This window comes from Poecile atricapillus, chromosome 23, assembly GCF_030490865.1.
Source record: "Poecile atricapillus isolate bPoeAtr1 chromosome 23, bPoeAtr1.hap1, whole genome shotgun sequence".
NCBI lineage: Eukaryota > Metazoa > Chordata > Aves > Passeriformes > Paridae > Poecile > Poecile atricapillus.
This window is the reverse complement of record NC_081271.1, coordinates 6,248,066-6,262,711: the sequence shown is the minus strand read 5'-3', so window position 1 is coordinate 6,262,711 and position 14,646 is coordinate 6,248,066. Positions and strand designations below refer to the sequence as shown.

The following is a 14,646-nucleotide window of genomic DNA, read 5'->3' as shown; positions in this document are numbered from 1 at the left end:
TGTGTGAGCAGGTTGTAACCTGCCTCTTGCAGCACATGATCTGCCTGGCAGGCTGGGCTATTTGTCACTTGGGGGCTGTGATTTGGGGTAATTGCTCCTTTTGATTACTGATTTCCACATGGGAGGGAGTGTTGTCCGGGAGGCTGGAGTGCTCGCCTGGAGGGGAGGTGTTCCTGCACGGCATCCTCAGCCTGCTCCTTGCATCCGTCCTACCTGGCTGTCTGTCCTCACCTCCCCGGAGCTCCGGGCTGCCCCAGCCTCCACTGCTGGCAGCTTACACCTACTCCCGGCTAAATGTGCCTCTCGGCTCCTTTCCTGGCAGCTCCGTGCCTCTCTGTTCACTCTCCTGGGTGTGTTTGAGTGTTTGCCAGGTCCCTAAATGGATCTGGGACCTCCAGGATTAGCAGGAGCGGAATGTGAATTTTAAATGGAGCCCAAGCTGGGTCTGTGGCCTCAGAAGGGTGGCAGGGAGCCCCAGGTGCCAGTGGGACACATGCAGAGCCAGCTTGTGGCATCTCAGCACTCAGGGTAACACAGAGCATAAGGGGGAAGATGACCCTGTGGTAGATGCCCTGGTTTCACTGAGTCCTGTCTCAGGTGAATTTAGAGGTCCAAAGCATCCCCCAGCCCCAGAGAAGGCCCCGTGCCTCAGTGTTGCTGCAAATGTTTCTGTCCTTGGCCACGTTGCACTGAGACTGTGCCTTGTCCCTGGCTCACCTCTGGCCTCTGGCTCTTCTCTCCATACCTTCACCTCCTCCCTGCCACCGAGGCAGCCCAGCTCCCCTCCCCAAGATTACAGGTCCCTGCCAAGCCAGGAGCAGGCACAAAGGGAGGCACCAACCACAACAACTTCTCTGAACTCACCTCCCAAGGCAATTGTCAGTGTCCTTGGGGTCTAAGATGGGCTCTGCTCACTGCTGTGCAGGGACCAGGAGGTGGGACATGTCTGTGTTTGTGCACACAGGCTGTTCTCGCTTTCCTAGAGGGGTGTGTGGCTGGGACATGCACACAGGCTCTGGAGGTGTGGGGTTTGGAGGTTTGCTAGACCTCCCAGGACAGCTGCGTGCTGAACACCTCCCATGCCAGGTGTTCCAGGCCAAGAAGCACGGCTGTCCCAGCTGTCCAAGAGCAGATCAGGCAAGGGTGAGCCTTTTGGGGAGTCCTGTCAAACAGGAAGGGTGACCACTGGAAACATGTCATAGAACCACAGAACAGTTTAAGTTGGAAGTGACCTTAAATCCCATCCCATTCCACCCCCTGCCATGGGCAGGGACACCTCCCACTAGCCCAGGTTGCTCCAAGTCCCATCCAGCCTGGCCTTGGACACTTCCAGAGATCCAGGGGCAGCTACAGCTTCTCTGGGCAACCTGAGCCAGGGTCTTACCACCCTCACAGGGAGCAATTCCTTCACAATATCCCATCTAACCCTGCCTTCTGGCAGTGGGATGATATTCCTCCTTGTCCTGTTTCTCCAGACCCTTATCCAAAGTCTCACCCCATCTCTTCTGGAGCCCCTTTAGGCACTTGAAGAGGCTCTTAGGTCTCCCTGGAGCTGTCTCTTCTCCAGGTGAACACCCCAGCTCTCCCAGCCTGGCTCCAGAGCAGAGGGGCTCCAGTTCTTAGAGCATCTTCTTGACCATCCTTTGCTTTCATGCCATGAACTCCCGTGCCAGTTCATGTAAGACACCCAAAAGTCTTCCTGTGTGTGACCCTTCCTCCATCCATGGTCACTTGGTAGCCTCCCAAGTGCTTAGTTCCCTCTGTCCCTCTCACTCAAACTCTCCAGAAATTCCCCTGCTTGGCAGACAGGCACCCATTGAATATATCTGCAGAATTCATATCCCACAGGAAACTCAGTGAAATGGTTCCTTCCTTTCCATTTAAAATGGAACAATAACATTTGAAGTGATGCTGCCAGTGTGACATCCCCTGAGACAGCTCTTAATTCACTCCTTCTGTGGAGGAGACTTGAGCAAATAACCCCACCAAGAAGGACAGGGAGGCACTGCCTTTGCCCTAAGCACAGGGAAGAGAGCTATTCTTGCAGGGCTGAATTTCTGGCCCACAGCACATGAGCTCAGCTCTAGGCGTGCTCAGGGCTCTTTTTAGGATAGACTTGATTTAGTGGTATGTCCTGCTGTCCTGAGGTTTACACTGTGACATAGGGTTGGGAGAAAGAGAAAGTTCTGGATTTAAAGTGACTGATAGAAGGAGGAGAGAAGGGGCAGGTAGAAGGGGAGGGTGGCAGCTGGATATGGCTGGCTTACTTCAGAAAACTCGTGGTGGATTTTAGACTCTGCCGCCCCCCCTTTCCACCACTCCTGTGATTTCTGGGAACATTCCTCCAGGCTTTGATCTGCATTCCCAATACACTCCAAGTTGGAACAAACTCATGGTTTACCACCATATGGTTGCTGCTGTTCAGTTACCACAGGCTCAGCCCTCCTGTATCCTGGGCTTCTTGGTCATGCTACAACTTCCATGGCACGCCCGAAGGCTGTGCTGGGCAAGATCGCTCATGTCAGGTGCTCAGGCAGCTCGGTGATGCTCTTATCACTCACATTAGGAGGCAGGAACGTTGCCCATTGGCAGGACAGGACAAACATGTGTGTCCATATCCCAGTGAAATTCTCCCCTTGCCAAACTTTTATTGAGCGTGTCGGCCGCCCCTTTGATCTCCTCCTGCTTGGGTTGGTTTCTCAAGCGCTCTCAAGGCAGTGTGCCCAGACACTCCATGCTCTTGCCTAAGCAGTGTCATCACGCCAAGCCTGGGCCTTCCCCTGGGCACACAGGGGACCACAGGCCCCGTGTCATGCCTGAGTTTGCTCTTGTGCTGGTGCAAAGCAGGAATGAAGCCAATTAAGTCAACAAGTGAAAACATGGTGCATTTGAGAAAAGGGCCAGGCCTGGACTCTTCCTTCTCACACAGGAATCCGCAGCTGGTCCTAGTCTGGTATCTCCTGAAGATGCCTCTAATGTGGTCTCTGCTGTCTCACTCCATCCCTGAGGAGAAGACTGTGCCTGTTTGTAGCTCTGCTCGCTGTACCCCCCTCGAATGCCTGTTCCAACTCGATAGATTGATCGCATTTGTTCTTTTGTTTATGGTCCTCAAGCCAGTTTTCAACCCACATGAATGCTCATATGCAAGCCAGTTTGGATTCATTTGCCAAGTAATATCAGTAAGACAGAGCTGCTTAATGAACAGGACACTGAACACCTTCACTCCATCTCTTTATATTACAAACTGCAAATGTTTTCAGTTTGTTCCCTCCAAACTTTCAGAACAGTTTTCACTTTTAACTCTACTTTGGGTGCCCCACTTGGAGTACCCCAAACCAGAATGTCAGCAGTTTTCAGGAAGACTGGAGACAGCTATCCCAACTAGCCAGGACTTTTCAGTTGCTGAACATTCTCCCTGGTCTAAATGGAGTAGAAATAGAATGTAAATCTCTAGATTTTCAAAACATTTTGAATTTGATTTGGGCAGCTGCAATATCTTGGCCTCACCGGTCAATGTTCATGATAGACAATCCCTTAGAAGCCCTTCTCTCCTGTCCACACCTGCACCTTAGCCAGTGCCAAGGACAGTCCTCACACCATGCACAGCAATCACCTTTGGAAGGCTTCACCAGAGGAATTATCCTTTAACTGTCTCTGCTTTTGCTCCCCCACTGAATTGATGAGCAGCACCATCCTCTTGGCACCACCAAGGGCTGGTGCCAGCCAGGGGGACAGAAAGTCCTGGATGAGCCAGAGCTGGTGTCCTTGCTGCCGGTGACTTGTACCCTGGTGCCTTCTCTGCAGGAGCTGTGCAGAATCCTGGGGGAGCCACAGAGGCCAAGAATTGAGAGCTGCAGCTCTTTAGCTATGGCCACCTGGAAATGGAGGGCTGTGCCAGGCAAGGTGACTCCCAAGGGAGCAGTGATTCTGCCTCCAAATCCCAGCATGGCAAAGCAAGGCCTACAAGTGTTTATGGCTCTGTAAGAGGCTTCTCCAGCCTGATGTGTCATGGAAACCCACCAAAGCTGCTGTCTCAGGAGTCTCCTACTGCAGCCAGTCGCTGCACTGCTCCATAAACAGCTTCTCAGCACAGTGCCAGTACATGTGAGCATTGCCCAGAAATGCCAGCCCCCCTTCCGAGGAAGAGCAGTCGCTCCTGAAGGAGTCATGCCCCACATCCAGCATCACTGCAGTGCTGCCTCCTACAAGAGTGGCACTGCCTTGGAGTGAGACCCTGTGCTGCACAGCCCCCCAGAGTGGATGTTCCAGGTGCCTGGGAGCTGATGAGGGGCTGGGGGGGCTCTAACAGCAGGCAAGGGCACCCAAGAACTGCACTGGTGCCCCAAAAGCTGTGATGGCTCCATTGGTCTCTGGACCCACATGGGAAGAGGAGTGAGAAGGGCTCCCACAGGTGCAAGGGAGGAGAAGAAGGCTGCTGCATTCACATTCCCAGCACTCACGCCTGCATTTGATTTCATTTTGCTTTTGTGCTGTTTCTTGGTCCCCCGGCCTGGTGGAGGAGGCCACAGCGGGTCCTGAGCGAGTGGAGCTGAGGCTGCGGCGCTGCCTCCGCGGCACTCCCCGTGACGCTGAGTCCCTCTGCCCGCGGGGCCCGAGAAGAGGCAGGTGAAAGAGCCAGTGGCTGGGAAGGGGTCTGATCTTGCCACTGTGCCCTGAAGCAAGAGGTGAATGGCAATGAACACCTGCCTTTGGCTGCAGTTTCTCTTCTTGGCACCGAGCGCTCGTGCTTGGATTCAAAGCGCGGTAACAAAGCCCTTGCCGGCGAACACATTTCAACATGTTATTATTCCCAGGCCGGCTTTCAAGATCTCTTTCTATTCCTTCTGTACTGATTGCTCTTGTTTCTCTTGGCTCCCAGCTCTGACTTTTCAGGCTTCATTAACTGGAATTTATTAGCAACTTTAAACAATCTTCCTGCTGCCAAAAAGAGAGAAAGAAAAGAAGAAGGAAAAAAAAAAAAAGGAAAGAAACAAAGAGGAGACATACTAAACTCTGGGCTGCTCCCTGCCTGTGTGAGGCCCAGCTCAGAACACCTCAATTTCTGAAGGTTTTCTTTGGAGGGAAAGGCTGGTGAGTGCCTGGGCTGGGACCGTGCCTGCTCAGGCGGCCTCTCCTGTCTCTGGGGGCTGTGGGGCACAGCCTGGTGCCACTGAGGGCTCCTCTCCCACTGCCTCTTCCAAGGCAGCTGAGTCTGGAGAATCTGGTCTCTGGGCATCCCCTGAGCACGAGAACTGATTGCACTCACAGCCCCTTCCTGAGCAGCTCTCAGTAAAAACAAACAGCACCCATTGCTGGACAGATGAGGAGCTGGTAGTGAAAATAACTTTACCCAGAGCACACAGGGAGTGAGCTGGAGCAGTCCCTGCACCCTCAGCTGTGCCCTAACCACAGCACCCCCTCTGAGGCCACGGGGACACGTTTGGTGTCCAGTTTGGTGCAGAAATGCCCTGAGGGACACATTGGGTGTCATGGGTGGCTGGTCTGACTGGCCTCAGGACTCTCGTGTGACACCCTGCTCTCGTTTTTCCCTGCTCTCGTTTTTCCCTCACAGACTGATAACTCAGGGCAGCAACCTGGGTTTGCAGGGCTCCACAGCAGTGGAACCAAGCACATTTGTTCTTGCTGTCCATGTGCTTCACATCCACCCATTTTTGCTGCTGTCTTCCCCTCTCCCATTATTCCTTTTCCTGGGCTGAATCCCAGCTCCATGCACAAGCTCAGCCCTGAGTCCAGCTGATCTCTGACTTCTGTGAAATTTCACTTTCCTGAGGAGCCTGGGATGATGCTAAAATAGAGGAACAGAAAGAGGAGGAATCGTGAAAGGTGTGGAACACCAGCTCGCCTCCACAGGACCCTGGGCTACCGGGGTTAAATTAATGAGAAGATAGAATCAGAGAATCAGGGGTGAGAGCAGGATGGGAGAACCTTGAGGAGGAGCCAGAGGAACTGGGCTTTCTCTGACTGTTGAAGAAGATAAAGGTTATAGATCAAGGACAAGGATTGTCAAGAATTTCTGGGATGTTTCTGAACATTAGATTATGTCATAGAATCTTGAAAAGGAGATTTGAAAATCTGGGTTGGAATTGGCAAATTTTTTGCTGAAGAACCTCTGATTTTTTTCATAAGGTTACAGCACCTAAGGCATCTTTGGCAATACAGCAAATATAATTTGAAATACCATTTTATCTTTGGGCTTTACCCAAATAAAAGAAGAAATGTTAAGAAGTAACCTGAAGATGAAACTATTTTTTCTCTCTCAGGTTAAAAGAAATTTTTGGGGTTGACCAAAGCCCCAGAACATCAGTTTTGGTCACCTTGAACTAAATTTTGTCTTCAGTTGCTCCAGTCTGTTACTCACCTGGTTTATCCAGCATGCAATAGGGAACATTAGATTGTAGATATTAAACTATCAGAGAGCATCCAAAGAAGGGCAGTGAAGATGGTGAAAGGCTTTGGGGGGAAGCCGTGTGAGGAGCAGCTGAGGGCACTTGTTCTGTTCAGCCCCTGGAGAAGAAGACGAGTGGCAGGCACTGATCTCTCTGACCAGTGACAGGACCCAAGGGATTTGCCTTACATTGTGTCAGGGGAGGGAATTGGTCATGGCTCCAAGCCTGACTGAGTTCAAAAAGCATTTGGACAACGTCCTTGGGACCAAGGTGTGACTTTGGGGATGGTGCTGTACAGGGCTGGGAGCTGGGCTTGATGATCTTTGTGGGTCCTGTCCAACTCGTGTTCTGTGACTTTGTGACTCTGTGGGGAAGGCAGACTGGGGCCATAATGCCACCCAAAATCCCTGGGGATGGGAAACCTGCTGAAGGCTTTCAATCTAACTGAAGACAGGCACTTGCAGCAAGGATGAGCTGCAGCAGAGCCATTTTCATTCAGTGCTTCCCTGCCTGGAGTGGGACAGGCAGGAGGGCAGGCAGGAAGGTCTTCCTCCTCCCCAGGAGACACTGGGATACCTGGATTTGGGATACCTGGGCTGTCTCTCACTGCTCAGCAGGGATTTCTGCTCTTCCCTCACTTGGCATGTCCCAGGATGGGCAGTTCTGCCATGGGGATGAAGACAAAGGGCTCGGTCTGGTGTGCTGCGTGTCACCCTGGCACACACTGGGAATGTGTCCCAGCTAGATGAAACCAGCAGAGATCTGAGCTGTGAAACCTGAACAAACTTTCCTTGAGGATGTCTAAACAAGCAGGATTTGTTTGCTGGATTCTTATGCGTGTCCTGGCACAGAGGGTGATCCCAGCCTGAATGTCATGGTCCTGATGTAATGTTGTGGGATGAAAATTGGGTGAAGATACAAATGAAAAGAGCAGGGGAAATGCCAGGCAAGTTGCATTATTGGTCAGTGACATGCTGTACAAACTGTCCCTGTCCAGCTGTTGTTGTTGAAAGAATCAGTTTGAATTTATATTTGCTATAATATATAAAATCCTTCCTTGCTTGATTTAATGTAAATTACTTGATTTCTATAAATAGGATTGCTATCTTACTGCTATCAAATTCAAGCAGGCACTTTGCTGTGCATGGAAACATGATCCTGCAGTTTGCATTTCTTCCCCTGTGATTTTAGTTCTTTCCAAAGGGGGACTTGTGACACATCAAACCTCTTGGTAAGATGTTATCTAACAACTTCCAAATTTTTTTTTCAGATTTTCCTCTTTAAATTTTTCCCCTTTGCCTTTTTCATTCATAATTGTTTTTGGCTGTGGGAAGCCGGCTCTTTTGGAACCTGTGAATATTTATTCGTTGTTGGTTGAGACTGCTGTGTTTGTACATGACATAATCAGGACATGGTTGCTTGTAGCAAAACAACTGCTAATTGTACACAGCAGAGTCTGGTCTGTGTGTGTGAAAAGCCTCAGGACCCCCAGTGAAGGTGCTGGGTGTCCACTCTTTGATATGGATGTTGATAAAATGAAAAGAGAAAGGCTGCAAGATGGGTGCAAAGTGGTGAAGAACCCACCTTCTGTGGGCAGCTGTGGCTCCAAAGCCAAAACAGGATCAAAAATGCCTCCTTGGCAGCCTGCTGGGGAGGGGGGCTTGGGTGGCTGGGGTCCTTACAACTCTAATGAATTCAAAATACAGACAGATGATGATCAGTTACAAAACAATTGAAGTAAAAAACCTAGAATATAAAATCACAGAATCCTGCAATGATTTGGATTTGGAGGGACCTTAAAGATCTCATTCCACCCTCCTGCCATGGCAGGGACACCTTCCACCATCCCAGGCTGCTCCAAGCCCCATCCAGCCTGGCCTTGGACACTTCCAGGGATCCAGGGGCAGCCACAGCTGCTCTGGGCACCTGTGCCAGGGTCTGCCCACCCTCACAGGGTGTTAGGGTGATGTCTGTACTTCTGACATGTTGGAAAATATAATTTATGAAATGCCAGTGCTGTGCCTCGTGGTGGTGGCAAGATCTGATTCAGAGAAGTGAAAGTGTTTCATTTAGGCAGATTAAGTTGCAGTAACTGTTCTATACACAGTAACTTTACAACACACATCAAATGCAGCATTAATATTAGTATTTCATGAGTGCAATAACAGTGTTTTGAAGAAATTGTGTTTTCCAACAGAAGCTGTTGTGTTGAAAGTACCAACAGCATGAGAATAACACCTGGAGGTATTTCTCATGGTCAAGTGGAGTAAGACCATACAGGTGCAATTTACTCATGCAGAAATGGTCAACCTCAACATTCTGCCCCCTGGGCTCCCATTTTTGGGGCTCACAAAGGATTCCAGTGGTTTCTTGTGCTGCTGGTTAATTTTCACACTTTCAGAAGTGGGGCCACTCCTTCACTGACACACAGCCACATGCTGATCCCCAGGACTGAGACTGCTGCTGTGTCTGAGTGTGTCTGCTCAGACCTCAGTGCACACTGGTGGGAGGTGGGACACCTCAGCCTCTGGGGAAAACGTTTTGGATTTCAGTTTTTCAGGGTGGCTTCCATCCCAACTGTGAAGAACCCAGGGGTTAATGTGTCTCTGGGCTGCAGGAGACCCTGTTGCTGAAGAGTGAATGAATTTCTCTGTTTGCTGGCTCTGCTCCAGGGTACAGTGTTGATTTTTTAATGGGAGATTATTTCCTTTTTTATTTTGGCTTTTGGCACGTGCATCACCTCAGCCTGAAGGTGACCTCAGTGAAGCCCCTAAACTGGATCAGCAAATAAACGGTGTCCCAGCACTCAGTCTGCTTCCATCCCATCCCATCCCATCCCATCCTGCAGCTGCAGTGGCAGCCCTGGAGGCTGTGGCAGTGCTACAGGACCCTCTGGAGTGTCCCCCCAGCACCCCACCCATCCCCTGCCCGTGTGGCAGCCCCGTACTCACAGCTCCTCCAGGAAGCGCAGGTGCCGGAGCGCGCTGGGCTGCAGCTGGCTGATGTTGTTCATGCTCAGGTCTCTGGCAGGAAGGAAAGACAGAGGTTTCTGATCAGTCACGGAGTGGTTTGTATAGAATAAACCTCAGTGCTGGGCTCTGTGTCCCCTCTCTGCTAAGTGGGAGGGTGAGAAGCCTCTGCAAACAGGATTTCAGCATTAGCATCTGATCACAGCCCAGGCTCTGCCTGCAGAGGGATGGAGAGGAGTAGCCAGAGAGAGCTGGCTCCTTCAGGGTGGTCTGCCTGAGCTTCTCCAAGTTATGAAGCAAGTTAGGACATTTCCCAACAGCACCAGAAGCATTGCTGTCTCACAGTTTTTGGAGACTGAACAGGAAGCCCCATGACACTGGAATAGGACAGTGTGTCCTTGGGCCCAAGAGCACCTCTCTGTCACCACGGTCATGCCAGCCCCCACAGGGAGCTTTTCCAGTGTGTGGACAGACATCTGCTTCTGAGGAGAGAGCAGCCCATGGGAGAGGGGATCCATCCCACTGGACTGGCCTTCCCAGTGTGTGGACAGACATCTGCTTCTGAGGAGAGAGCAGCCCATGGGAGAAGGGATCCATCCCACTGGACTGGCCTTCCCTACAGTGTGCAAACTAGAGAAGCACACCAGGCCTGAGGGGCAGAGCTTGGCTCTGTGGGTGACAGACTGAGGGTAGGAGGTGGAAGGAACCTGGCTGAGTGTGCTTGTCTCACTGCCATCTCCACCTAAAGGCTCATCTCCTCTGCTTAGGCTCCAACAGAGCCTCTGGAGGAGGCTGTGCTGGTACCCAAAGAGTTCAGGGTGGTGCTGAAGCCCTCTGCACGTTCCAGAGTCACAGTGAGCTCCCTGTGCAGGGCTCTCCTCATCTCAGGGCATGAGAGTGGCTGAGTCTGGCCCGAGTGATTCAATACACAAGCTGGTATTTGGAAAAAACAAGGATGTTTCTGGGCTCTGACACCTGATAGTTGCAACCCTGCCCTCATGAGAAGCTGAACATGAAGAAAGCCACACTGCTTGCCCCAGCCCAGCCCAGGCTGTGTCCAGGTGAGCGAGGGAGCATTGACCTTTCGAGCTAAGAGTTAAGATGAGGCTGAATTAAAAGCTGGTGTGGTTAAAACCCATGGGAATGGATGGGGCATATCCCCTACTGAGCAAAGCAATCCTGGGCAGTGCCATCTGGGCTGCTGGAGGGCTGCTCTTTGTCACTGTGCACAGACAGGGCACAGCTCAGCTCCTGGGAGCTTGCACTGAATAGCAGAGGCTGATGGGTGTGATGAGAAAATGAGGAGAAACAACAACAAAATAAAGGCAATTTATTTACTCTTTCCTTCTGCAAACCTCACAGACTTGGGAGCCTAAGGAAGGAGATTCCCTGTCCTCCCAGTGGCACTGAAATGTCTTGGCACTGGGAGGAGGCTTGTGCTAAGGACAAGGACAGGAGCAGGAAGGAGGAAACACCCTCAGGAGAATCCAGCAATACCAGAGGGACCTCTCTGAGCTGTTCCAGCTGCTCAGAGCACCTGAGATCCCACAGGTCACATATCAAATGACCTGGAGCATCTCAGCTGGCTTTGGCTTCTGGATAGCAAATTGCTTCACTGAAAAATGAGTTCATTGGAAAATTTACTGAGATGCCTTTGTATTCCTCAGTAAAATAGAGTTTTGCTGGTAAAGACCAGAACACCTGGGGGACACAGGCTTCTAAATTTTGACCGTTTTCCACAAAAAAACCCCAAACCACCGTGTTCTAACCAGTTCTTTGGCATTGGTGGAGGCAGGTGACAGATCAGGAAGGTTGGAAGCTGTCTTTTCACATTTTCTGGAGAGGTGTCCTGTGATAAAACCCCACACTTTCATGAGCCCATTCGAAAATACTCCTGCAGTATTTCAGTTTACTTTTTTCTTTATAACTTTCTCTTCTCCAAAGAAGTAGCAGAAAACTCACAAAAAATCCACGAGAATTCAAGATTCTGTTTTCAGAATGAGTGCAAAAGGAAAATTATTGCCTGCACTGTTCTGTATGCAATGCTGCATTCTATATTTTGGTGAACCCAGGATACAAGGGTTAAAATATTATTTTGTGCTGCTTCTATTTTTATTTTTAAACCCCCAAGGGCAGTTGCTACTTAGCACCCATTAAAACATCTTTTTTTCCTACATCAAAGTGTCTCCTGTTTTTGTTGTAATGAATCTGTCTGATGTTTTGACATGTTGTGGAACAATGTGAAAATAACGAAAAATAATGTAAAATGAAAGACTGTGAAGGAAAACACAGATCTGAAACATCCAAGATCTCCTTGAAACTGTGAGGCATATTCCTTAAGTTCCTTTCTGCTGGCAGTGTAGAGAATACCCCTTGCTTGCTGCAGGAGCTGCTTTCCAAGCCCCATGGACGTGTCTTTTGTGTCCCCAGGCAGGTGGGGACAGATGGACACCTGGTGGGTGGGGACGTGCAGACCCCAGCATCAGTCCCAGGCAGCAGCAGGGATAGGCTGCTGTCAGGTGGCTGAGGATATGGGATGTCAAATATCTTCTAGAATCACAAAATGGTTTGGGTTGGAAAGGATCTCAGAGCTCATCTCCTTCCACCCCCTGCCGTGGCTGGGACACCTTCCACTGTCCTGGGTTTCTCCAAGCCCCGTCCAACCTGGCCTTGGACACTTCTCCTGCCCTGATCCATACCTAAAAGGAACAAAATACACTGGTTCCTGAAAAGATCTTCCAAAAGGCAGAGGAGAGATACCATTATCCCATCACTCTGGCAGCCTCCACAGCATGTGGAGTCTTTAAAAGACCCCATTCCCTCCCTCCCTCCGTCCTGCAGCCCTGGGGCTCCTGGCCATGGGCAGCTCTGAGACAAGGGGGTCTCTCCCACCATCTCTTTGGGCAGTGAAGAAAAGCCCAGCCTGTATTTTCAAGGTTGTTACATAGAAAATATTTTGAGTAATTTTATTTAAAAGGCACTAGTGTTTAGGCTGTTTGAACACTCTGGGGGTTTGCAGTCCTGCAGGACTCAAATCTAATACATCTACACTGACAACCCTGAAAAGGGCACCCCAAAAGTGCCCCAAAAATCCTGGCAGTGGTTTGCCAGCTCATGATCAGCAAGGCAAAGGTTCCAGGGACTCAGTTTTGCCACTAACTCTCCAGTGTGACATCCTGCAGGGACCCCCCAGCATCTCCTCCAGAGCAGGGGACATCCCACCCCACTTGGCGTGGTGGAATTCCCAGCCTGGCTGTGCTGTGAGGACTGCATGGAATGTGCAAGGACAAATGGTGTGAAGGAAGAACAAATTCCTCCAAGGGCTGGAAATAAACTTCCCAAGCACAGCCCCGGACCTGGTGATTTTTCTAGCCACAAAAGTACGAGATGTTTCTCCACAGGCTGTCCATGCTTGTGTGAAAACCGAGGCACAGGAGTCTTGCCTGAAGTGTTGTGGGAGTAAATATTTGACTTATTACTCATTTAAAAATGTTGTTGACTTGTTGCTGTGTTTTCCCAAGCTCGTGCTTTTCCTCTTAGTAAGGTTTCTTATGTTATGTACATCCCCAACACATGCAAGGGTGGAAATGCTTCCTGTCAGAGCAATCAGAGAAGCTGTTTATCTCTTCAGGTGTTTGGGGGTGGTTACTTCACTCAGCCACATTCAGTTAATTTAAAAGGAACCCATGGTATCTGAACCTTGTTGGATTATTTTTTCTGCAGCATCTAGCAGAAGAAATAGGATTCCATGGACTAAAAGGGTTAGGGGCTCCTCTGACCTTTCTCAGCTGTGTCAGTGACTTTGACTTTCCAAGCTAGAGCTCTCTTCTGAGTGACTGAGCATCCAGAGAGGCCAAACAAGTGCTGGGTCCCTCATGTCTGTGCATGGCTCTTGTCATGGAGAATCTGTTCCAAAGGTGAGGTCTGTGCAGAGCAGGCTGTACAGAAGTGCACAAAGAATATGACTTTAATCCCAAAGTCTCTTAAAATAAATTAGAAAGGTAGGAGAAGAAAGTGCTACAGCTTCACCCAGGCTTGCAGTGTAGGACCTGCAGAGGAACTGTCCAGATTCTTGCCTTTGAGTTCATGATATCACTCAGCACTGGTGCTCTGGGACAAGCCATCCCTCTCCTGCCTCAGAGCTCCCCTGCTCCTCCTTCCCCAGTGACTGGCCTGTCTGTCCTCTCTACAAAATATCAAATAAAAGCAGGAATTCTTCTGCTGTCAAATCATCCTCCATGGCTGTGGTCTGGAATGCTGCCAGCAGAGTGAACTACTCTACTACTCCCAAAACTGAAACTCTGCCCTCGTATCACTCTGCTTCCCCAAGAAGAAATGCCTTTTAATGGCTCTTGCATTAGGTGTAGAGAACACCTATGTTTTCAAATGGCACTGCACCAAAGCCATCATGGCTATAATTAGTGTGATTTAACTTTCCCCCCTTCCCCAACTAATTCTAAACATTTATCCTAAGCATTTCTAACTTGTACCTGCAGGAAAACTGAGACACAGTTCATGGAAACTGAGCTCATGTGATTCAGCCTCAGACCTTACAACTCCTCTGGCCCTCGAGGGCTTCCTTAAATTATTTGCTTTGATGTCACCTTCTTTCATGAACAACCTTTGATTATTCACTGATTAGCTGATCTTCCTTACCAAAAAATGAGGTGACACACACACTGCTCTGGGTTCCCTGGTGGAACCCACGCTATGAGATGGTGACCACAGAGTTTTAGCTCAGGGATGGCATGAGCTTTAAAGATCAAAGGGGTTTATCCTTGGCATCACTGCTGGGCCAGGCTGTGGTGCTGTGCTGTGGATGTCACCGTGGGGAGTGAGAGGGCAGAGAAGGCACCTGCAGGGCTTTGTGAGGGCTGCATGGAATGTGCAAGGACAAATGGTGTGAAGGGAGAACAAATTCCTCCAAGGGAAGGAATTTTTTTGCATGCTCTGGGCCAAAATCAGGATTTTATGCTGCATGAAGAATATCCTCCAACCCTTGCCTGAGATAGGCCAACAACATCTCCAGGATGTTCCTCTAGGGATGGCAGGATTGATGCCTCCCTCACCAACTCAAGGCATCTAAAAGCTGCCCACAAAACTGGGGGAAGATGAGCCCTGCCCCAAAGCTCCTGATGTGTGTCCACCCAGGCACAAAGCAAAATGTTTCCCCAGAGAGGGCCTGCAGTGGGAATTAATGTGAGCAGAAGCCAACAGACCTAAAGCAACACAGGATGGATCCCCCCTGGAGTAACACAACAGGACCAGGG

General features: G+C 50.1%; 1 protein-coding gene across 1 annotated transcript in view; it reads right to left on the bottom strand.

Moving 5' to 3' along the window:
* The window catches only part of LGR6 (leucine rich repeat containing G protein-coupled receptor 6), a 146,745-nt gene that overhangs the window by 79,368 nt on the left and 52,731 nt on the right, over positions 1 to 14,646 (bottom strand). The window contains exon 2 of the mRNA XM_058855584.1: positions 9,359 to 9,430. Within this exon, the coding sequence (XP_058711567.1) occupies positions 9,359 to 9,430 (72 nt within the window). The remainder of the gene's footprint in view (positions 1 to 9,358; positions 9,431 to 14,646) is intronic.